A 24,703-nucleotide genomic window follows, 5' to 3' on the forward strand; every position below is an offset into this window, starting at 1 on the left:
AAAGATGCTAAAGCAACACAAAAACACATCCACACGCAAACCAAAACAAACCAGGGTTGCCACATATCGTGGATGTGAGAGTGAAACAAGCAACCAGGTCTATAAAAATGTTAATAGGCCAGTTCAAAGTAGGTAAATCAGAAATGGTCCGGAAATTAGTCTTAAAATAATCAATTATAGTGTTGACTGTCAAACTTTGTTGTCTAATGTTGTTTCAGAGCAGTGGAACTCAAACATTTCCATGTCAAGGACTACCAATAGATAAACAAGTCCAAAGTAGCTTATAATGATCAGACTTGGCAACACTGTCTCTAGGTTGAACGTTCTACTTTACAAGCTCACACATATGAAATATGTTTTTTTGAATCTTCAAACTGAGACATATTTTATGATAATACTGTTAGCAGTCATCATACTCCAAGAGCATACAAATGGAACCAAATGGACCCTGATTTTCCCAGAGAGCAAATGGTATCAAATGGGGGTCTGTGGCCTAATGCATTTCAAACTGGGGGTTCTTGGTATTATATTCTCTGCATATCTTATCAACTTGGGGTGAATATTTCACCACAATACTTTACTGAATATTTCACAAGAATATAACACAAGAGTCAAATGTACGGTCAAATGTAATCACAATATAGGCTACAGATGTAAATATTTATGACACAGTAAAATGTCGAAAATTAGTGCTATCCCCCCCCCCCACACACACACACACACACACACACACACACACCAGGCAAGGCTGTTGTTTGCATCGTTAGCAGGCAGCAGCTACCTTGGCACTGCTCTCTGTGACTGTAGTTGTTTCACCATGTTTGCGTATTTATGAGAAATAAAAAACACTTTCTGTTATTATTAATACTTTATAACCCATCCGTTACTACATATGTGCAGGGCACACTACTGAGAATTTCCTTCTTCCCATATTGCGCTGCAATGTAACTAGGATTCGCCGGCCGAAGGCCGGCGAAATTCTAGTTGTGATACAATTGTGTTGGATGGACAAATGGATTTCTTGCTCCCTAACATTGAATAACAATAGTATTTGGTACAACTAGAAGGAAATTATGAATTTCAGCAGCAACAATTGGTTTTGGCATACAATTAACCAATATGCGCAGATGGCATGAGGGACTCATCATTATGTGTTCCAGCTTTTTGCTGCTGGTGAGATGACAAAGCCACAGCCGGGGAGAGAAAATTGGCTTAATGTGTCCAAAAGAGAGTGTTGTTACTGTTGTACATCAGGAAAATGCATGAAATCCAAAAAGTATGTGATGATGCTGTTGGAAAGAAAGAAAAAAAGAAAAGAAAGAAAGAAAGAAAGAAAGAAAGAAAGAAAGAATCAAACCCTCCATCAGAGTAAAGTTCCATCGTGCTATAATCAGCAACTATCATTCCAAGGCTGAAAAATAGTAAAGTAAGCCCGTAGCACTTACACCTATTAGTGAGCAAATGCTTTGAGAAAAATGTCAAAGATCTGATCAATAGCAGGTTACCACTAACACTTCACGTAAACAGATAACCACAACACTACACGAATACTAGAACGCTCACCTCAAAACGCAGTCTCCTCGGGCTTACAGCCGGCGTAACTGCTCTGCCTGGTATTCCTAAACGTAACCTCAGTAAACTATGCCTAAACGGTAAAACCTAACCTTATTCCTACTCAGGGCTGAGTCTCCTGGGACTGTTTTTACATGCTCGGGGCCACCTTGATTCCTTTGAGGTCTACTTGTTCATCAACCCCTAACCTCAGTTAAGTTCTTTTAACCTCAAGTGGTTAAGAGAACTGGCACTCTCTGCCATAGTGGGGAAGTACTAGTATAGAATGCAAAAATACTGAGGAAATAAGCAATGTGTCAATGATATTCATACACAAATCTGGCTGTGGGGTTACTATATGTAATATCTAATCAGGAGAATATGGGCAAAGTGATACTTTAGCTATTCTTAGACTCTGCTTGACTGATAGCTCTGCTGGACGGAAATGTGAGAAAATATATACTAATCATACCTAATCAGCTCGGAAAGAACCAAGGTCTCTACTTAACAGACAACTGAGGACTAAAATTACCATGGCACAGAGAAATTCAGCTGGATGTTTGACTATGATGAAATAATTTCTTAGAAAATTAATTAAGTAATATTGTTAGTATTTAATTGTTTTCTTTGAGTACACTTCAAAAGGACAGTAAAGCGGTTTTCATTGTGGAAAGAAAATGTTCAGGTTTCAAATGCAAGAAAAGAGAAAAGGGAAGTTTGGCTAAGGAGCATTAAGCAAGTCTCGTTAAATACAAAGTATTTCAATCTATGGTAAAAAGAAACAAGTGCACGTGACGTACATAAATAAGTGCTGCTTTTGAGATGACCCTTCTTCAGGGGGGGGGGGGGTCATGACATTCTGTAGCTCTCAGAAGTGTAACCAAATCAAATGGATGCGTCCTCCGGCTCCTCACGATTTAATTAGCTGACTATTTCGCTGGTTATAAAGACTAGATTGTAAAGTAAAGTAAATGTTCTGACTTTCTATTTAAAGGGACATTCAAGCTCATATAGGCCTATAAAATTACAGATACATGAAACATTGGATCGGATAGACATCACTTTAAAAGTAATACGGAAGTCAGAAATGAACATATAGGATAATAAATTATATAGTTATAGTATTACACAGAGCTCTTCACGGGTTCAAAATGATGGACACAAACCATAATGGACATAATATGGACCTCTGAAATTGGTTCTGAGATCGGAGTGGAGCCGACATAGAAGGAAAAAAACTACCCATGCATGTTTTCACGTCGATCAATCGATGACGTAATCCATTCCATGATCACTCACACCATTGATTTGAGTCCACGGAGGTTTGATGTGTTGCGTGCGTGCGTATAGTCTATCACTTTAACTTACGGAGAAACTTGTAACTGTTCCCCCATATACATCGCTGCAGTAATCTGATCCCTGGTCAGCTCACAGCAGCACGTTTTCACACTTACAGGGTATAGCCTGCCAGCATACAAAGAAGATGATTGTTGTAAAAATAGAGGAATGGAAGCGCTGCAGGGATCTGTTAGTGGCTCTTAGATGGGTGCTCTTTGGTGATACAGGTAAAACCATATAGACAAAAGGTATCCTTCCTCCAAGTAGTACTGCTTGTCAAATTGTGAATTGCAGACTTGAAAAGAAAAGAATCCAAGGCACTCCGTCTTTGGTGAAAAATTAAATAATTTATTTGAAGATGAGCAAATTTCGTTTCGACCAAGAGGTCTTCGTCAGGGTAGACCCTGACGAAGACCTCTTGGTCGAAACACGTTGGTCCTGTTATTTATTTGCCTTACTCATCTTCAAATAAATTATTTAATTTTTCACCAAAGACGGAGTGCCTTGGATTATTTTCTTTTCAAGTCTGCAATTCACAATTTGACAAGCAGTACTACTTGGAGGAAGGATACCTTTTGTCAAGATGATTTTTGTGTATTAGCTTGTATGACACCTACAGAGACCACTGCAGAAGAATGGTCGTTGCAGAAATAACATGCTTTTTTAATATTTAATATCATATTGTCTATGTCCGTCAGCAATTTCCATTAAAGCACCTATATTCATGAAAGTCTGATTGTTCAAAATTGGTTATATGTGGGGATAGAAAACACATATGGGAGCCCCAAAAACACAAAAGAAATTGAAAAAGTTGTTATAGGTCCTTTAACCAGCATCAGTTCGGGGAAAAAATTATAATAATTATACCAGTCATCTCCCAATAGTGGGGGGACATTTTTACTCTTTTGACCCGCCCCCGCCCCCAATGGCACTATGCATGGCATTATGGGCCATACGTGAACACGCACTATGCTCCACACATGAACGCTACCTATGTTCCATACGTGAACACGCGCTATGCTATGAGCGGCCCAACGCGCCGCGTTCACGTATGGCACAATACCAATCCCAGAATGCACTCTGTTCCAACCCGGAAGAACGCCTCATGCGCTGGGTGAGCAGCTCAATACAAGTGGATGAGGAGAAATCCGGTGGCGTCTTTATTATTGAGCTAGTCAATGTCAAAATGCCATATGAACAAACAGTAAAAATGGCATTGACAATGAACTGAGAATTTACATCATTATGTGTCTGAGCAAATCGGCATATCTATGTTGGTGGGAACCCTTGGCCAATAACCCTTGGGAATTGGCATCATGATCATGATTACCACATTGGGAGAAAAAGGGTAAAGCAAACAAAAAAATGGTTTCGACATATGATTATTCCTGATATGACATTTGCAAGAGGCCCAAAACCGGGTTGGATGGAGAAGAGTCGTTGATGGCCTATGCTCCACTGGGAGCGACGGGCCTAAGTAAAAGTAAGCAATGCTGAGGCAGACAATGGCTCCGGATTCAAATAAGGGTTCAGTTCACCTCACAGCTTCTGCTGTGAAATAGCAGAAGCTCATCGGACATTCCTCTGGGGAATGTCTGTACCACAATACTATAAATAAATTGCCAATTATCTCTGTAATAGGCAATAACAACGCTGGGAGTGTTCCATGTTTACTGTGTATCTTTAAATCTCCCATTTAAGAGTTCTAATGAGTTCAATTAATTGAATAGGGAGAAAGGAAGGGAAGTGATTTCAGAGAGAACTAGGTTTTGCCATCGGTGCTCAAATCCCAGGAGGAAAGGATGCACTAGACTACTGCCAGCACACAGTGCATAAAGACCAACTGTTGCAACCAAATGGAATAGGAAAACAGTGATGTCTGCATACAGTATGGACTTTAATAGACTTCCAAAGGACCCGGTTCCAGAAATAGACTCTTTTTAATAAAACATGCTCTGACTGTTCCACTCTCCACAGTTAATAACACTTACATTTTCCTGCAAAAGGAAATTTCACCTCCCTCACTGTCTTGACATACTTTTATAACCTACTATAGACCTCTAAACCTACTGTAACAGCAGAGCGTTACTGGGAGTGCATAATGCCTAGTCCTAGTGTTAAATATGGCTGTTAAATCAGCCATATTCACTTAAATTATAATGTAAATGGATTCCATACAAATACAATGTAAAGTCTTATAAAAATGCAACCTGGATAAGATCTGTGGACACCAGATATAATGCAAAGGACATATTTTGTTATTTGTGTTGTAAACTCTAAGTACTGGACCCTCGTCTGGTTTGACAGACAGGTAGTGTGTGCCGGCTGGGTGGTGTGTGATAATCTTATTTCTTCGGTATGGCGACAGCGGCGGCGGGCCCGGGAGAACAATAACGCGACACGAGACAGTATCACGCTAAAGGTTCACCAAGTTTATTGCACGAACAGGAACATATAGTGCTGGATCCCAATGACGTGACAACAAGATATGAGATATAATAACCGCTAACTGCAACAAGGCTGACCTTGCTGTCTGAGATGTCTCTCGTAGCCTAACTATAAAGTATGCTACAGATCAGTCGGTACACAATACATATCAAGTACACTGTGTCTCACGTTCAAGTACACAGACATGGGCAATCATGATTATAACAATTTGGTTAGCAGAGTTTCTGTAACTGTGGATAATAAACTGTGCAAATTATTCTTCTTATTTTTTTTTTGCATTGCACCTTCATCTCCACATTGTTTTACTTACCAATACCATTACCAATGGTACACTATTTGGACTACCGGTAGACTACTATCTATGCACGCACACACACACAAAGTTTGGTGTACTACTGTCAATTGCTCCGGTTTTGTTCTGTCCCAGTGTGAAGCGATTGCCGATTGTTCTGTCCCATAGTGTCCCAGAAAGCGAGTGCCTATAGCCTCACTGGGCTCTGCAAGTTTAAGGAGCAACATCACAGAACATATTCTGTATAAGTTCTGTGATGTTGCTGCTTAAAATTGATAATTTGTTTCTACTCATTTACATATGGGAGCAATACTTTAATTTAACTCTGAAAAATGGCAGCTTTAAACGTGAAAGGTACTGTAACAGGGGAAAGCAGACTGGAAAGAGAGGCCATATGATTGTCAGAAGGTCACTAGCACTGCACGGTTTGCACCCTGAGCAAGATACTTAACCCCTAACTGCTCCCCGGACACTGAATTAATCTGTTAAATTAATATACTGTAAAAGATGTTCAGTTATATTCATTTTCACTGAGCAACATGGTCATAGGACAAAGTATATTATCAACTGGGCTTTGAGTTTTCAAAACATTTAGCCACTCCAATTTAACCACAATATCATCAGTCAGAGTTTACAAAGATCATGAATTAAAATCATCTATTTTATGTCAAGTCAAATATGATCCTATAAACAGAATAGCTTTGGCTGTGGTACAAGAATATGTGTACAGTTCATCACAGACGTGCCCCTGGGCCATGATCTGCACGAGCTCACCTAGTTTCAAGTTGCAGAAAACTCGTTCTGGGTAGAACGCACTGACCACATTTTTTATGAAAGGTTTTTTTTAATATTTATAAATAAATACATCAGAATGTAATTAACAGGTGAAAGAACAAAACTGAGCTAAAATAAATATGTAATTTATGTTCAGCAATAATTAAAAAAAGGCAATTACAACATCATGATCATTTCTGTACTACATTGTAAGCAATTAGTGTGTGTGTGTGTGTGTGTGTGTGTGTGTGTGTGTGTGTGTGTGTGTGTGTGCGTGCGCGCTCGTGCGTGCGTGCGTGTGTACGAGAGAATGAGCACACAGACAGCTGAAAGAATTAGTGTGCAAGGGCCAAAGGAAAAACCAACAGCTCCTCTCCTGCCCTAAATTCACCTATCCTGACCCTCCCATCTAAACACATTCAACCTGTGTGACAGGAGTAATCCGTGGGTGAACACCTTTCTGCAGCCATCTGCCACCTACTGTAGACAGACGAGCTCTCCCCTCGCTATACCTGTCCCCCCTTCTCCTTTGTTTTTTCTCTCGTTCTGTCTTGCCTTTGCCCTTTCCCTTGTCACTCAGGTAGAACTCACAACAAGAACAAACACCCACACGCAAGACACCCAAGCAAAAGTTCAAGCAAAAACTTTTATTCCGTCGTATCTGGTGTACTTCTGCTGAACTTCTACACAGTAAAATTCTCAGTGAAAATGTAGACATTTGTAACCCAGAAAGTGTACAAATGTAAGCAAATGGGCCTTCAGGATTTTACAGTGTATGCGTGTCTTGATGCTGGCAGCCTTGGCCAAGTCCCTTGAACACAATGGATACAGAAATGCATGCGCATTGCGCACACACCTAGTCACACATGCGTTAGAGAATTGCGTCTAGACTACCACTTCCACCCAAGCCCTTAGAAATGTGACCTGGTGTACTCCACATCTCTAAGCAGTATGCACAGTTCAGTGGCAACTGATGAACCTCTCTACTATACAGGAATAGCAGCACTAAAGTACCCATAATCACAGTGCAGAACATCCTCAAGGGCGTTATGTATTATGGTCTTTATACAATGGTTAGCATTGTGTACAGGCAGAAAATTGTCCTTCATGGCATTACGCACACATGAATAAAAACAGGAGGAAAAAAGCAGATGATGACGACGACGACGATGGTGGTGATGAAGTACCCTTTAACTGTTGTTGAGGTATTTGCCACAGTATATTTGCATAATGCATATACGTAGAATTTATATTTTACCCATTGTGAGAATGCGCGGTTATGGTTAAACAGTAACACATAGACTGGGCAAACCGGTAATAATACCGCAAGTCAGCTATGGACGCCTGCATTGCAGTTAACACAGCAGCCATATGGAAAATGTCAACACAGTCATAAAGCGGCCATGCAGATCACTTGAATTAATCTGCGTGCTGTACTTACAAGTGCACTTATCACATACCTAGCCTTTATTTGTCCTGCGTGAGGGTAGTGATAAAAGGACAGAGAGGCTGATACACTTGGTCAGTTATACAGCAGCTGACCAATCGGCACAAGAGAACAACCTACAGTATCTTCCCTAAGGATATTATGGCAAGTCGCCAATGAGCAAAAGATCCACAACTATCCACAATAGTAAAGGAAATAACCATGAATGAAACTCTACTGCATATACATGCTTGCTGTGGATGGTTTTATGACACAGGAAAAAACAAACCAAAGCAGAGTGAAAAACAGCTACCTTTGACAGTTCTATTTTCATGGTTGTGTGCCAACACAGCACATCAGCAGCAACTGTTTTTGAGCCAACTCCCTCCATACACTGTTTGAAATTATACTGTATAGTCCTGCTGGGATTGTCCTTCTCTGGAAGTGGTTCCAGTTGTAATGGTTAAAGGGACACTTTATCCTTTTGCAACCAGATCTATTTTAATGATGTTTGGGAGACAAGAAAACACGTTTCTGGGGGTTTTAGTGGGACATTTGTGTTTTTAGATATTTTAGTATTTCCAAGTGTCCATGATGTCATGGACACTGGGCTCACTTACTGCCTGGACTACATGTTGTCTCAGTAAGACAGCCTTCTCCCTATCCACAAGGAGGAGCAGTGCACCAAAGCATTATGGGAATTGTAGTCCAGGAAGGAAGTGAGCCCAGTGTCCATGACATCATGGACACTTTGAAATACTACAATATCTAAAAACACATATTACCCACATAAAACCCCCAGGAAAGTGTTTTTTGTCTCCCAAACATCATTCAAATAAGATTTGGTTGGAAAAGGGGTGAAGTGTCCCTTTCATCTATTAACCTAAATGGTGTTCTCTTTGTGAACAAAATTAAATAAGGCTATGGGCATTTGATTAACACATTATCACAGAGGCCAACATGCATCATTGCCTGAGCTTATCCAACTGAGGGCTGGTTTATAAGCCTAAGCCGCATCTATATTTATATCAACATTATTAGTCTGTGCCTATAGTTTTTACACAGCACTTCTTAAAACTCCTATCCTGCCTGGGTCTTCAAAGGCATAAAGGAAAGGAAAGGAATACAGTATACACCGAGCGTCACACTGTGACTCACAACGTTCTGAACATTCATACGGTCTGTGACTCACCGACATTGCCAAAAAATGTAAACAAGGAAGAGGATGTGGTCTCGAGCATCTTCCCGACCAATTAGAGTATGTGACATTTTATGAAGGTGTCTGCAACCTTTCATTGTTCCAGATATATGAGACATCATAGGCAGACGTCCTCCATGACGTTTTAACGTCACATTTGCCTTGCGAAACACACAACACTTGTCATGCAAAGTAAATTGGCCTCAAGCCTTTCACCCTGGGGACAAGGGTCCTTGAATATAACAGAATTAAAATTTCTGAGACATACAGTCCAGTCCATTTGACTGCGAAACAAGTTTAAGTATTCAAAACAAGCAAAGTAAAGCACTTGTGGAACATCTTTAATGCCAAAACGGGGAATTGTATTCTTAAAAAAGTAATCCAGGAAGCTCACATCCAATGTCCACCCACCTGGCTAAGCAATTTGATATTCTGGAAAGCTGCTCTTGGACTGTTAATCTACCATGGAAGCATTACAAAAAAAATGTTTTTAGAAAGAAGACTTTAGAAAATATTTGTCTGTGTGTTACTGTGTTACTTCATACATTTATTCATCAACTATTACATACAGATATCCCTTGCTACGTTTGACAACTGAAAAGAGAGATAACCTTTAAAAACAATATCCCTTGGAGGTGCAGCAAAAGAAAAACAGTGCTTAAGCAAACATGCAGCAGAAAGCAGATCTTCTACCAAGCCGCTTGACAGATCTTCTATACATTGGCTTGGCAATATGAACAGAGATTTTAGTTGTTTAAGATATTGGGCTGGGCAGTTCATTCCAGTTTAGAGAGCTGCCAGGGACACATTGAACATGATGCACAGGCAGTGTTACTGCCACTTTGGAATATGCATGGGTCCAAAGATGGGGGTCTTATGGAACTATTACAAGTAGAATAAAGGTCTGAATCAAAGTTAAGTTGAGCATCACAGGGGTGGTTTGTTGGGTAAAATATGACAAGCTGTTACGCTCCAAGTCAGCAATCAGCAAGCTAAAAAGCGTGGGATGTGACAGTCGCAGTCTGGCTAAACTCTCTGTGTTGGCGCTAACCAACAAGAGGGAGGATGTTTTTGCGGAGGGGCTGTTATGTCTCAGCTTATTAGCCAGCAAACATGGCTACAAAAACATGTGCTAATGGTGTCTCACATTTGTGAGGCAGCCAGAGACCTGCTTGTGCCTGCAAAACAATAGAGGGGCAGATGTGGATACTGTATGTTTTGTTGTTGAATTTGTATGTTTTTAGTTATGGCCTATAACTCTTGAACTGGAGGTCGGACGATCAAAATAATTTCCCCTTTGAATTCCTAGAGTCATTACAGAACGCAAAAAAGTCACGCCCATTTCCACCAGAGACGTTTTCCGCCATGTTGCCTTTTCTTTGCATAACAGTTTTTGCTACTAGCTATAGACTATGATTGGCTTTCAAAATTAGCTGGAGGGGCCCGTTTTGGACAACATGCTACCCTGTGCTGGACCGATGCAAAAATTAAGTCTAGAACTGATCTTGGAAGGAAGGAAGACCAGTACAGTAGCTCACAAAATATATTTTCCCACCATTCTAAATCAAATTATTTCACGCCAGCCAAGTCGGAAATTTGAGTGTGAAATCTCAATCTCGTCTGTTCTATAGCCAAAGATGCAATGAGACAGAGACAGACAAGCAGAGACAAATGGGGCCTGTGTTTTCACGCTGGTGTTTCAGCTTCTGTCATCCTCTGGTAACCTTAGACAAAGACAGGGAAACTCATCTCATCCCCTTGTACCAAAACAAGCCCCAGAGCACCTAATGGCAACATGATTCAAGTATGACAACTATGTGGTTCCCTGCACACCCAGCCCCCACACACATACACGCACTTAACCTCATTTCTTCTTCTCCCAGAAGCTCCATGTCTCTTTCCCCATCTTTCGTGTTTTCCCAATTGTCTCTCGTCTTTTCTCATTCCGTCTCCTCCTCCTGCCCCAGTCTCTCCCCCATTGTCACATGCACCCATACATGTACCCTCCACCCCCCTATTATGCCACATTAAGCTAGACAGAGTGACAGACATCCAGTGAGCTTGTTCTCTACACAATAGATCCAGTCTTCACCTGGCTGCTTACCTGGCTCCAATTAGTGCAAGCAATGCTTTCTACAGGTTGAGTAAAAACAGGCAGCATGAACAGGAGAGTCTTTGTTCCCATCATCCCATATGTTCTGCACAGAGCACTCATTTGCCCCCAGGTGTGCAGGGAGCTTGTTAACACTGCATGCTAATAAAATCGGAGGTCAGTTGGGGGTATCAGTGGTTTGTGATATTACTTTCTGTGTACGGTCGGTCACTCTCAGGTGTTTGTCACTTCTGCAATTTGCCAGACGCGTGCACCCATCCACCTGGGTGACAGCAGACTGCTGGGCGAGTGCTGGCGCTTTGCAATGGGGGGTCAGATCAACATATCCACCTGGGTGACAGCAGACTGCTGGACGAGCGCTGGTGCTTTTGACTGGGGGGTCATATAGCATCAGGATGTATTAGGATGTTGATATTCATTCATCAGCCAACACTCCCCACTCACAGGTAGGGCCTTAGTCCTACTCCTCCCAGCCCAAATCACACTTTGGAGTTGGAAAGCATGAGTGTCTATTTCAAACAAAATGTTTTTTGACTGGGGTACCAGACTAGTACCCCCCCCCCCCCCCCCCCCCCCCCCCTAGAACCTCTAGTTCTAGACCTCTGCCGGGCGCGGCTGCACAAATAACTTTGGGGCGGGCCAGGTATCAGTCACTCAGGGAGAAAGGATGGATGGAGAAGGATCAACATAATTATGGAATATCAGAACAGGTCAGCTCCAGTGCCCGACCAACACACTGACGGGAAATGCACGATTCCATAGTTAACTGCGACCATTGGTCGCAAAAAACTCATAAAACTAACGATACTGCTACTTTTCATCATTGTGTGTGTGTGTATTGTTTTGACATTACAACAGTGCGTGCGTGTATGTGTACACAGCACGTGTGTGTGTGCGACGTGCGTGTGTATGCGTGTGTGTATAATGTGTGTGCGTGAGTGGGTGCTTGCTTGTGGATGTGGGTGTGCAAAATTTAAGTAGTATGTGAGTGGTTCGTGCTGCTATACTTTCTGTGTACGTGACACTCCTGTTTTGCCAGTGTGGAGGCATAAAAGTATGTCAGCAAAGTATAATGCAATTATCGTGAAAACACGATAAAAAAACGTGTGTGTGTGTGTGTGTGTATGTGTGTGTGTGTGTGTACAGACAGATGGCACAGCCCACACACGGGTTCAGGACAAATTGGCTTCCTCTTGTCTCCACTCCACACAAATTCCTTAATTACTGTAGCACTGAAACACAGCAGCTATCTACCTACCGACCCAACACTGCATGTGGAGATATCAACTGCACTGTTTATCATGGAGAGTGCCAGCTAAAGTGAAATGACTAAAGTTTGGTTCCTCTCCAGTCCATACGCCAGGAACATCACTGCCTACATATATCATTAATATTCAGTTGTTCAGGAGTCCAATAGGAAACGTAATGAAATATAAGTTGGACACCACCACAATGGTCTGGTCTTTAACTAATACCAGAGGCACCTGTTTCATCATGTCACTCTGCCACCATCATCAGGACAATGGACAAAATGTTTGTATTTGGGGGACCATGGGGACAAGTACGAAGGACCACTGTAACAACATCAGAGTGTTTGACAAAGAGACCAACTTCTGGCTGAACACATTTTTCTGCACAGCTTCTTCCAGAAAGCAGCTACAGTCATTCAGTTGTGGTCTACGATGGATATCTGTACATAATATTAGGTGGCCACAACTTTAAACTGATATTTAATGATCTGTGAAATTCAAATTCATAGACCTTGTGGAAGAAGGTTGAGGCCAAGGAGAAACGTAGCTGTGTCAAGAGGTTTGCAGCATACAAAAGCTTGCACACATAATGATAATAGGTAGATCTTAGACGCAAAGTATAAGATGCATAACTTATATTATGCAAGCTAGCAGTTATTCAATACGGTGTGGCGCAGACTCCCACACATCAGGTGGGAACTGGCAGCCTTGACTACCAACAGCAACAGATGACAACTGCAGACAACAAGTTCCACATATGGAAAGTGGAGACTTTCAGCTGTATCTTGCGCCACCACAGTCCTTACCCCTTATTCCTGGACCTAAACCTAAACCTATTTTTCTATTTTAAAACATATTTAAATAGTTCAAATAGATGAACTACAAGCTCACAATGTGTCGACGTAGATTGGCAAGTTGAACTATTTTTAAATGTTTTAAAATACCGTAGTAAAAAATGAAAAATAAGTTTAGGCTTAAGGGGTGGCGCAAGATAGGTCCCTTTGTACTGTATGCGTTTCTCTTTTTATTTTTTCAGTGGCTTATGGGCAGACAGAGGCATTTTCCCACACACCCATTAGACAGATTCTAAATGACACATCTCAGCTTGCTGGTGAGAGGTTGCAGCATGGGAACAAATTTTCGCCTGTCACAATATTCCACATTAGGAAATATTTATGAAAGCAGGCATTACGGTTTTCTTTGACAGACTGTGATGAGGGGCAGATGGTTGCAGAATCACACAGTGTGTGTGTGTGTGTGTGTGTGTGTGTGTGTGTGTGTGTGTGTGTGTGTGTGTTTCTCTTCAGCTATCTCCACACTCCACAGCGCCACATATTATAATAATAATAACAGTGTTTACCGGACGCTTCCATGAGAGAAAAACCAAGATAAAGAAAGATAGAGATAAAATGAGCATGGCTGCAAGAAAGCAAAGAGAATGTAAGAGAGACAAACTAAGTATAGCCAGAGAGAGAGAGAGGTTTAGACACCTGGGACTACAGTCAACAGCATATGGTTTCACTGCAACAAGCCACCACTGAAGCAAGCACACCACTATGACAGTGTGTGTGTGTGTGTGTGTGTGTGTGTGTGTGTGTGTGTGTGTGTGTGTGTGTGTGTGTGTGCGCCTGTGCTTCAGGTGTATATCAGGCGTATGTTGCCACAACATACAGAGGGGGTGCCTCTGTGTGTGGTGTCTGTGTGTGGTTGCCGAGATTTCCTCCTAATATGGCACTGTGCTGCACTTGACCACAGCACTCTGTCAAGGCAGGTGCGTGCGTGCATGCGTTTACATGCCCAAAACATTTGTGTGTGTCTGTTTACTAGGGTGTGTGTTTGTTTTGTGTGTGTGTGTGTGTGTGTGTGTGTGTGTGTGTGTGTGTGTGTGTGTGTGTGTCAAGCATTTTAAAATTCCTTCGAGGCAGTCACAGGAAAAATGCATGGCTTATGGGACGGGTGGAATCCTCAATCTGTCAGTGTGCTGACGTTTATCTCGGGGGCACAACTTGTCAATGAAAATCACCACGTTATAGTAGCCTAGCGGGGGAATGTTTTATGCACATATTTAATTATGCACGCCGTGATCCTCCCTAATAGTATATTACTGAGATTCACTACGACTTTGGACCAGTGGTGGAGAGATGGAGGGGAAGGAGGGCTAAAGATCTGTTCAAAGATGTTATGTGGTAAAGAGAGTGAGAGAAACAGAAAGAGAGCGAAAGAAAGAGAAAGAGAGCTTCTTTTATTTTTTTACCATACCAATCCTTTTTATACTATTCATGAAAAAACTGAGCACATTAGAGCACTACAATATCATTCAAGAAAGGAAATAAAACTAAAGACGCAACATCTAAAACCTCAGTTTTCAAAAGAACAAAAACAATAACTACATAAAATATCTCCCTGCCCTCAAATCTCAGCAAATTAATCTTGATATCAGATCATTCTATAATTTGCAAAAACTCTGTTCTAATAGCACTGTAGCCATGAGTTGAGCTGCAGTTGACCCTGCTCTCTGGATTATGTTCATTGTTGAGGACCACCTGAGAAATTAAATACCAGGCTAATCTCTATTATGCTGCGTGGAGGTCAATAATTGAAATAAGTTCGATGTTCCCACTGCCATCACAGTATTGGACTTAGCTTCATTCTGCTATATCTAAATTTGTGTGGAACGTGAAACGCCCACGTCTCAAACTTTCCTTCTTGTTAAAGGGGGCCAGAGCTGATGGCGGCCTTATATTGCCTACATTCAAAATGTACTATTGGGATTTCACCCTCTTCCTCAAACATCCTATTGAATTGAGAGATCTGATCTATTAAAACATAAACTAGAAAAAGTGCCCTTCTGGGCACATGTCTCCACCAGGAGGATAGGAGTGTGTGTGATGTTTGGCAAAATGTTTAGGAGTAATATAAACATGTTTTTTTTTGTTCTTTTTCTTTTTTGCAACAATTTTCTTCATTTTGTTGAGGAAATGCAGATCCAGATCACTCATAGCATCTCTGAGGATAGAATTCTGGATGAGCAGGACATGTGCAGATTTTTGTACAAAATGGGCCACTCCTGAAAACTTTGGAAGGCAATCTTAGCCAATCAGTGTAGAATCTGAGAAATCCAACAGACTCGTCTTGATCACATGACTACAGAAATCCTGTGTACCGATTTGCGTGAGATTTGGATGAAATCTGGCATGGATCGGGCCAACGGTATCGGAGATTAGCTGGTAACAGACGGACGGAAGGAAGGAAGGACGGACGGACGGACGGACGGACGGACACATGCACACACGCACGCACACACACGCACACATGGACGGAGTGCAAAACATACTCTCTCCCCATGCCTTCGGCCTGGTGGAGTCAATAATCAATGCAAATGAGGTTCCATTGCAGACCCCCTTACAATGCACCCTTTAGACATATCTGTGATGTTAGCAGATCAAGAGGTCTTGTTTCCACACTGTATGCATTTTTACTAGAATGTAATTATGGGACCCTTCCTATATGGAGGAATGACATACCAAATCTAGATCCTGATTGGAGCTGGGACACAGTGTGGTCTAATCTGATCATCAACAGATTCATCTACATTTTGTTCACCGAACATATTTGACCCCCTGCAGATTATGTGCTATGAGGATTTTAAATAATCCCAACTGTACTTTTTGTGCTTCAAATAGTATAGGTAGTACAGTAGGTACCTTCTTCCATATGGTTTGGAAATGTCCAAATGTTTCCACATTTTGGAGTATGGTTGCTGCTAAACTTTCATTACTTTTACGAGTTAACATTAGACGTTATCCATCTTTATTTATTTTAAATTATTTTAAATTGATCCCAAATACAGTTAAACGGCACTCGCAAGTGTGTCTTCTTTGCTGGTTTAGCAGTGGCAAAGAAGATTTAGGTTGATACACAGTGGAAACCTCTCAGTCCTCACACATTAACATTTCGTCCAATGGGCTCTAACCTTTTTAGATATTGCCTGGAGATGTCAACGGCAAGGTTACATGGAGCAAAAGAGGAGAATGATAATATTTGGTCTAACATTGAAGATAAAATTAAGGATATGATTTAGTCCTTTTTCCTTTTACACAGTGTTAAGACATTTGGCACAGGTGTGCTGTTTGTGACATCATGGTCCTGGGAGGGGACAGGGGAGGGTGTCTGGGTGTCTGTTTTTTATTTTTCTTATTTTGTTTTTGATTTACTATGTATACATATCTTGTATTTGTGTTTTGCGTTCTTAGTATTTATTCATAATGCCAGTATCCCTAATTGTACTGTTTTTGTCATGAATAAAAAACAAGGAAAAGATAGAAATAAGTTAGAGCAGAAGCCTGTGTCCTTACCTTCAGTGGGGTTGACAGCTGCAGGCAGGTCGTTCCATGCGAGGGTCCAGTCAGGGTTGGGGTGAGTGGAGAACACTGCCTCTATGCCATGATCCTGATGGATGAACACACACAAATACACCTATTAATACCTGTGCGCACATACACACACACACACGTACACACACACACACACACACACGCATGTGTTACCATAGAAACTCCTCCACGGTGCTTAGATGCTGGGGGGACTCCAGAGAGTGCTAATGAAGCGATTTACAGGAAAAATAACAAAGGGGCCTGTTCTTACCTCACTCCACCATGATCTGAAACTAGACCCGAGGACAAACCACTTCTATACTGCATTCCTTATTATTACTCCAACTCTCTAGAGTGCAAATGTTTCCTCTCCATGTCCTGCAGCACCGGAGGAGGAGAGGTGAAAATGAAATAGAGAGTAATGCTCGTAATTTCATGTAGGGTTGTGCGGCTGTGCCAGATGACAGTGAGACTACAGATTAGCATCATTGCTAAATCTGGTGCATTTACAGAATATTGCTCATTAATATGCAATCTCCCGTTTAAATAAAGTAAAGATTAAGCATTATTGTTGTTGCAATGCATATTATTAATCACAATGCATATCACAATATATGCCTGATGGTGATATGGGGAAGTGGGGAACAAAACTTTGCAGTCCAGAAAGTGATCCAAATTAAATAACAGTATTTCCATATTGCTGAGTTGTGCAAAGATTGTGTGATATAGCCATTGTCTTTTTCTCATTCTCTGAGGATGATGACATGGGCTACTGTGCACACCACTGCCTGTGTGAAAGGCTCAATGTGCAATCAATCATCATTGTGTTATTGATTGATAACATAAATAATGCTACCATGGCATTAACACATCATTTTTGATGTATGGCCTCACAAAATCAACTTGCAGACTGGTTCTATAGTAATTATGAATACAGACTAGTCACTAATCCATCTTGCCTGAACAACGGTGCAAGTACTTCAGAGAAAGTGTTTTACTTTCATGTATTGAGAAAGTAAATGAGTGAGAAAGAGAGACACAAAGAAAAACAGAGGAAGAAAGACAGAGAAAAACAGCCAGAGATACAGTATATGGTGGATTGGCTCATCGTCATACTGTTACACCACTACAGTATACATACAGACCCAGCAGCAACATCTGGCGGTCAGGCATTTCGACCAGCAGGCTTCAGCGGACAAGACAGGCAGCGAGGCCTTCCACGTGTTGTTTGGTCGTATTCGGGTTGTTGATGTCGAAAAATCGGGGCGCATTGAGAATATTTAAGGGAGTGTCGTGTCACTTAAATTGTTTCAGGCGTGAGATTTATCAAGGAGCGGCCAAATTTACTCTAAGATTGGCTGTATAGGATCACTTGATAAATGCCACGTTGACATGGTCCCATTGACCATGTCATATGCACTCCATTGATAAATGAGGCCCAGTGTGAGTGAGAGATGGGACTGGGGCTTCCGGTTAGCACTAGTGAATGATGGCATGTCAGTCACTACTGCTGGAGTCCAGCCTTCTGTCTGTCTGTCTGTCTATTAGTCCTGGCGTTGTCCTCACATTCTCAGACAGACACAAATGTACGCCTACAGACTGAGTGGCACACATGGGACAGTGGGACACGCATGTGCATGTGTGCAGAAAGAATCCAGAGATATGCATACGCTGCACAACATGCATATGTGAATATGTGTATGTGTGCGACTGTGCGTGTGTGTGTGATCGCTCACAATCTCTCTCACTCACACACACAGTAGGACACAGAAACAGACACCTTGTGCACAATTGCAAATGTGACGGCACCATTATTCACATGGTCATGGACACACTTTAAACACGGCTGGGAAACCGCACATACGCAGACACATCAATGTGTGTGCAAATGGAAATATGCACAGCATGTGCATGCATGCACACACACACACACACACCACCCCCCCCCCCCCCCCCCCCCCCCCCCAACAGCTGCACTGCAGACATGATGGTGGCGACAAACAGCCAGTCCCATAATCCCTCTGGGTAGAGCAAGAACAGCACTGCAGCATTTGTGTATATGCCTGGGCGTACATTTATATGGAACACGTATCGAAACGTGTTCCATATAAATGGAAACTTTAATTTGTGCGTGACTCTCTGCCCCAACTACATTTCATCCCGTGAACGTGCCACACTTACGGTCGCCCTTGTCCTGCTTCGACCCCCCTCTCCCCCTTCTTTCCTGACATTAGATATGAGATTAGGATGGACGGCTGGCCAAGAGGAAATCTCACATTTATCTTCGCCGAGCGTTGTTGAGAACAGAGAAAGCCAGCTGACAGGCCACTTTCTGAACAGCTGGGCCTGTTTATCGCCTCTTGGGAGGACCATGTCCCTAAACAATTCCAGGGACAACATTTGGTGTCCAACACTCATGTGTTTATGATTGTGTGTGCGTATGATGCGTTGGTGTGTGCAAAACTGTCTATATGACTTGAGCGTGTGTGTGCACTGTATGGGTAGTATGATTGGCTCAGTAAGTGTTCATAATGTTCAGTGTGTGTATGTGTGTCACTGCTTGGCCATCCAATGCATCCTACAGGAGCTGTATAGTGTTGCGCACAAGGAGTAATGCTAGCACTGGGCCCCGTCTCCACTCCTCACTGGGGTATTCAGCAATTACTATGAGCTGCTTAGGCCGACTATAAAATGTTTATTATGTTTAGCACTGGGTTACTGCACCTGAGGTGAGCTGAATTCTGCACCGCCTGCACTAATGTGCTAAGTGATAATAAGAGAGGATGAAAGAAAAATGGTGCAATTTTGTAATGAACAGGAGGGGAGTGGAACAGCAAGGCATAATAGAGCAGAGGGAAGGGAATTACAAAGGCACTGTGGTCTATGCATTTCATCTGGGGATGAACTAGAAGAGCAAAATATAGAGGCTTTGGTGTTTAAAATCTTGTTCAAAACTGTCCAAATCCTAACAAAACAAGACAAAATAAATAACTACTGTATAATATATACATTAGCGTTATACACACCCTTATCATGGCATTACAATTTACTACAGTAGGCCAATTTTACTTCGACCGTAAATATGAATATGACACAGATCCACAACCCTGTTCTTAACCCTTTATCCCCTGTGCCTTCTCCTGAATAGTAATTTCTCTCCTTAATCTCCAGATTTAGCACAATGCATAAGCAAACAATGCTGCCTGACGCGTGCAACGTGCGTTGCTTGCTAGTCACTGACTCAAATTCACAATATTAAGTTTTCCACTGAAAAGCGAAAATGTATGAAACTGTTCCCAGTACAAATTAATTTTTAAATGTTCAGTCCACTTCATCATAACCCTAATAGATCCATATTGAAACCACTAACCACGTACCGGTACACACAAACACAAGTGTACACACTACTACCTCACGATGTTTGCACTTCATATTTTTTGTGCCAAGAGAGATGAGCTAACAATATTTACCATGCATATATGTATACATGTGTGTGTATGTGTGTATACAATACATATATCTATCTTTTTTCTTTTTCTCTCGTCTTTGTGCCTTTATTGTTTTGTTTTTTGCATTTTTTTGTCTTCTGTGTATGTGTGTTCTATCCTATTCTCTATATACATTTTGTGCATATATACTCTATCCTTGCATCTGTTTGCTGTCTCTGGACGGGGGGAGGGAGGAGAAAAAAAGGGGAAAAAACTGAACTGTTTTGACTGAATTGCCTGCCTGTATTAACCTGTAAAAAGGAATAAAAACAAAGTAAACACAAAATAACAAACAGTAGACACTGATGGCTCTAAATTAAAGGAAGCCTAGCCAACAAACAACCACCTGGGCATCCCTTGACTCTCTTTCATTATTGCAAAGGGACACAAGGAGGGAGCTCATAAAATGTACATGTGTAGTTGTGTACTGTGTCTGTACTGTATATAATTACTGTGTGTGTCTGTATATCTGCAAGAGATGAACTTAAAAAATATGGAATAAAAGAGGGAAAATGTTCCCTTACTTTAAGCTTCGTCATGGTGGGCCTGGGGCCTCCGATAAAATGCGCCTGTGGGACTGCAGCGGTGGTGGTCTGCCCCTCCATGCCGTCTTGCTCCACCAAATCTGTCGGCGTGACCCCCGTCACGGCTTCGGGAGCTGGCGTGCTGGAAGGGCTCGGGGGCCCATGGGTTTGAGGAGCATGGGGGTTCATGGGCAGACACATCCCACAGGCTGTGGCTGCGGTCAGGACCCCAGGGACCGCCTGGACACAGCTGTACCAGCGCAGCAGGAGGGGCAGCTCGGATAGAGTGCCAGGGGAGAGCATCTGAAGGGAGCACTGTGGAGGAGAGGAGTTATGCATTAAGTGACTCATAAGATATGTCAGTGTGTTCAGTGAACCAGAATCAACGGGCCAACCAACCTTCATTCTGCCTGGACAAACAGTTGTGTGTTGTGTGTGTGTGTGTGTGTGTGTGTGTGTGTGTGTGTGTGTGTGTGTGTGTGTGTGTGTGTGTGTGGGTCCTTGGGTTGGGGGTCGTGAAAAGCAATGGCATAGCTCTGTGTGTTGGGAATTGGAAATGGGATCCGTGCAAACAGAGACAGGGAAAGAATTGGCCTGACTGACAGTGGGAAGGCTCTCCTCTGGCCCTTCTCACCGTGGACAGTAATGGCGATTTGGCCACTGAGAGGAGACACGCTAGGCTGAGTGTGAAACAGGAAACCACTGGAGCACAGCTGAGCTCTAAAAGTCTCATTGTGAAAAATTCACAATTTACTTCATTCCCACAGTCAAGGGAACAGTTTGGAGGAGCTGAAATGAGGAGGGGTGTGGTTGTCTGCCCCCGCCCCCCATCACCAATCAATAAGGCCATGTGCTGACCCAAACCGTGACTAAAACCACAAAATTCTAACTGAACATCTGCCCTGTGCACTCATTGCATAAAGGTTACCAGGTGTTCCTGGTTGCACCTCACACCTCCTCAAAGTCAGGAGCTAATAAATTAGGGAAACCCAATGTTGCAATATTACAGGATAGGATACAACTATTTATAAAAGTAGACAATATGTATGTGGGCTTTTGGAATCATGTTGAAGCACATATCATAAACTGACAGTTGACAGTTTACAGATCTACGCAACAGCAGGTGATTAATTGTGCATAAAAGGACATTTTTGTCAGATATTTGCATCATTAGATTGGAAACAATCCACGAATATAAGTTTGCAAAGTATGATTAACTGAAATGAAACAATCATAGCATGGCAAATCAGCAACACAAATGTATTATTATTATATTTTAACATGATTGATAAATGTATCTTGTAAATAAGGAGAGGCGACAGCGCACGCCAACCAAGAATTACATCTGTGACGTGGTTGATTTCAACCTCAGTGAACTTGGAACACACCCAGCCCTTCCCTTCTATTTGAAGTGTTATCACCTCATGCCAGGTGACTCCAGACCACCTAGGAAACAGCAGGAGAGTCTGTGCCAAGTCTGAGGTAGTCAGACACTCCTCTCCAACTTTCTGCCTGGCTGGTTATAAATGTGTTGGCTCTTCCTTCCTGCTCAACCTAAGCGAAATGTCAATATCATACGTCATGCCTAATTTGACAAGTCATCATAATGCAGACCAATCTCCATGGGAGACGAGAGTAAATATGGTAAATGGCCGTGTCTATGAGGCATGAGGAAGCTTGCGTCTCTAAATGAGACACAAATGAGATGAGGCAATATTGGGGGTGCAGGCATTATGTGTGCTGCTGCTGTTGTTTACTTTGTGAAACGATGCGGCTAACGCTAACGGCCATCCCTAATTGCTAACAGTTCAAGTAAATGTTATGTTAAAATACAAAAGGCAGGCCTGGGCCATGGCTCAGCGGTCCAGGCACCTTGGCTGGTAATCCAGTTTGGCAGTGTGCCGTGCGTTCGACTCCCGATCCCAATGGCCTTTACTGCATGTCATACCCACATCTCTCTCCTCATTTCCTGTCAGCCTACTGTCTATCCCTCCATATTTTTTCTTTCAATAAAAGGTGAAAGCCACAAAAAACACCTTAAAAAATCAAAAGGCTTAGAGTTAGAGTGTGTGCATAATAATGTATATACCGTATGAGTGCAATATAAAGTAATGGATAATATAACATGCCTTTAACATGAGACTCTTCTGACCCAAACTAATTATGCCAAAAGCCAATGCACATTATTCTCCTTGAGGCACAGGGACTGAGTGTTCCTGGACATGGGAGTGGTCCTCAGGTGTAGTATTAAACAGAATGTCCCATGCAGACACTCACCAGGTACTGATAGATGCAAGGCAGGAGGACAACATCGGTTAGAGTAAAGTACAGCCCCTCTGCAAACACTCGCTGCAGAGGGGGCAGCTCTGCCGTCTTCACTCTCCTGATCTCTGAGCTCTCCCTGGTGGCCGGAGGGGGAACTGCATCCACAGATAGCTTTGCCAGGGCTGTCCTGAGCTCCAGCCCTCCTTCTGAATGGGAGTCAGAGTCTGGGAGGTTCTCCTGGTCTTCTAAAGGTTGGCTCTCTTTCTTCTTCTGTTGTTGTTTCTGTTGCTGAAGTTTCTGCCTGCGTATTTTGTCATCATTGTGGACTTTAACAGGCTCGCCTAGTCTCTTCTCCAGGTAGAGGATGGTGGAGGGGAAGTGCAGGGATGGATCAGCGGGGTTCTGGAGGTGTTCCTCAACAGCAGAAGGAATCCCCAGCTCACACAGTCTGGTCCACTGGCTCACCTGAATGTGAATGAATGAAAACATAACATTTTTTTTACTTTTTACATTTTAGAAGGCTAGCCTCTTACAGAATAAATAACTGAGTGTGTAACAGTGAAATATGCTTGAATCACACTGATAACAAACAAACAAAAGAGTTGCAAATGCATAGATCAGACCTAGCCCCTCTCGGAACCCTCCATAAAGCTTTTATGAAATTTGGATGATCGCTTTATGTAGGGTTCCTCGACATTACAAAATGTTCTAATGCAATTGTTGGAACGCGGATATAAACAAACTCCTCGTTTAGTCCGTCTGCGCGGTATTACTACATTTTTTCCTGTTATGGTTTCCGAATGTGCGAACTATAAGTACCTATACATACCTCTGAGAATATCTCCTGTGTCGCGGAAGCCGTTAAGTATTTTTAATCCATGTTTGATTAAAAATGTCGCTTTGATTTCCTCTTGTTTATTTACCGTTTATTGTACCGCCTCCCGATGTGCGGTTGGCTTTGCCGGCTAACGTCATAGCTATAGCACCACTAGCTAGCCAGATAGGCGGTACAATGAGGTGTCAATAAACAAGGTAGGAAGAAGCGACATTTTTAATCAAACATAGATTAAAAATACTTAACGGCTTCCGCGGCACAGGAGAATTCGCAGCGGTATTTATAGGTACTTATAGTTCACACATTCAGAATAACTCAAACAAACAGAAGCCCTCAAACGGCGCCGCAACGACGTATCCGACGTATTTATGTTTATTTCTGTTCGGTACCAGGTGGCACCCGACCGTGGAATAGGACCCAATGGGGTAAAGTCTACCAAATGCCAGAACTTTAGTACCATTTGGGTTCTGCTTGTGGGGCTAAGATCAGACCTAACCTGGGAGGGACACAGTATTAAAGACAAACTACAGGTCAAATATACTGTAGCGACACATTTATTGAAATCCTGTCTGTTTAAATTATTGCTCATGTGGTAACTGAAACCTTGTCAGTAGATTAAAGTACAGCTCAAACCAATAAGAATGTGATGGTTCATCAACCAGGGAATTAGCCCAAAACAGGAGACAATAGAACAAAATCATGGAATGAACCAAATAGCACACCTTTCTTCAGACCAAGCTATTAGTTTACTGACTAATCAACAGACTGCACACTAGTTTACTTTATGGCAATAATTCCAAAGTTTCTTTTACATCTGAGAAAAGCTGT

General features: G+C 42.2%; 1 protein-coding gene across 2 annotated transcripts in view; it reads right to left on the reverse strand.

Annotated features, from left to right (window-relative positions):
- The window catches only part of gstcd (glutathione S-transferase, C-terminal domain containing), a 72,142-nt gene that overhangs the window by 44,603 nt on the left and 2,836 nt on the right, over nucleotides 1-24,703 (reverse strand). For both annotated transcript variants that reach the window (XM_080759825.1, XM_080759824.1), the window contains exons 3-5: nucleotides 23,053-23,505; nucleotides 20,776-21,090; nucleotides 16,746-16,839 (exon numbers count right to left, since the gene is read on the reverse strand). In XM_080759825.1, coding sequence (XP_080615951.1) covers nucleotides 16,746-16,839; nucleotides 20,776-21,090; nucleotides 23,053-23,505 — 862 coding nt within the window. The remainder of the gene's footprint in view (nucleotides 1-16,745; nucleotides 16,840-20,775; nucleotides 21,091-23,052; nucleotides 23,506-24,703) is intronic.

This window comes from Protomyctophum bolini (assembly GCF_963924005.1).
Source record: "Protomyctophum bolini genome assembly, chromosome: 3".
NCBI lineage: Eukaryota > Metazoa > Chordata > Actinopteri > Myctophiformes > Myctophidae > Protomyctophum > Protomyctophum bolini.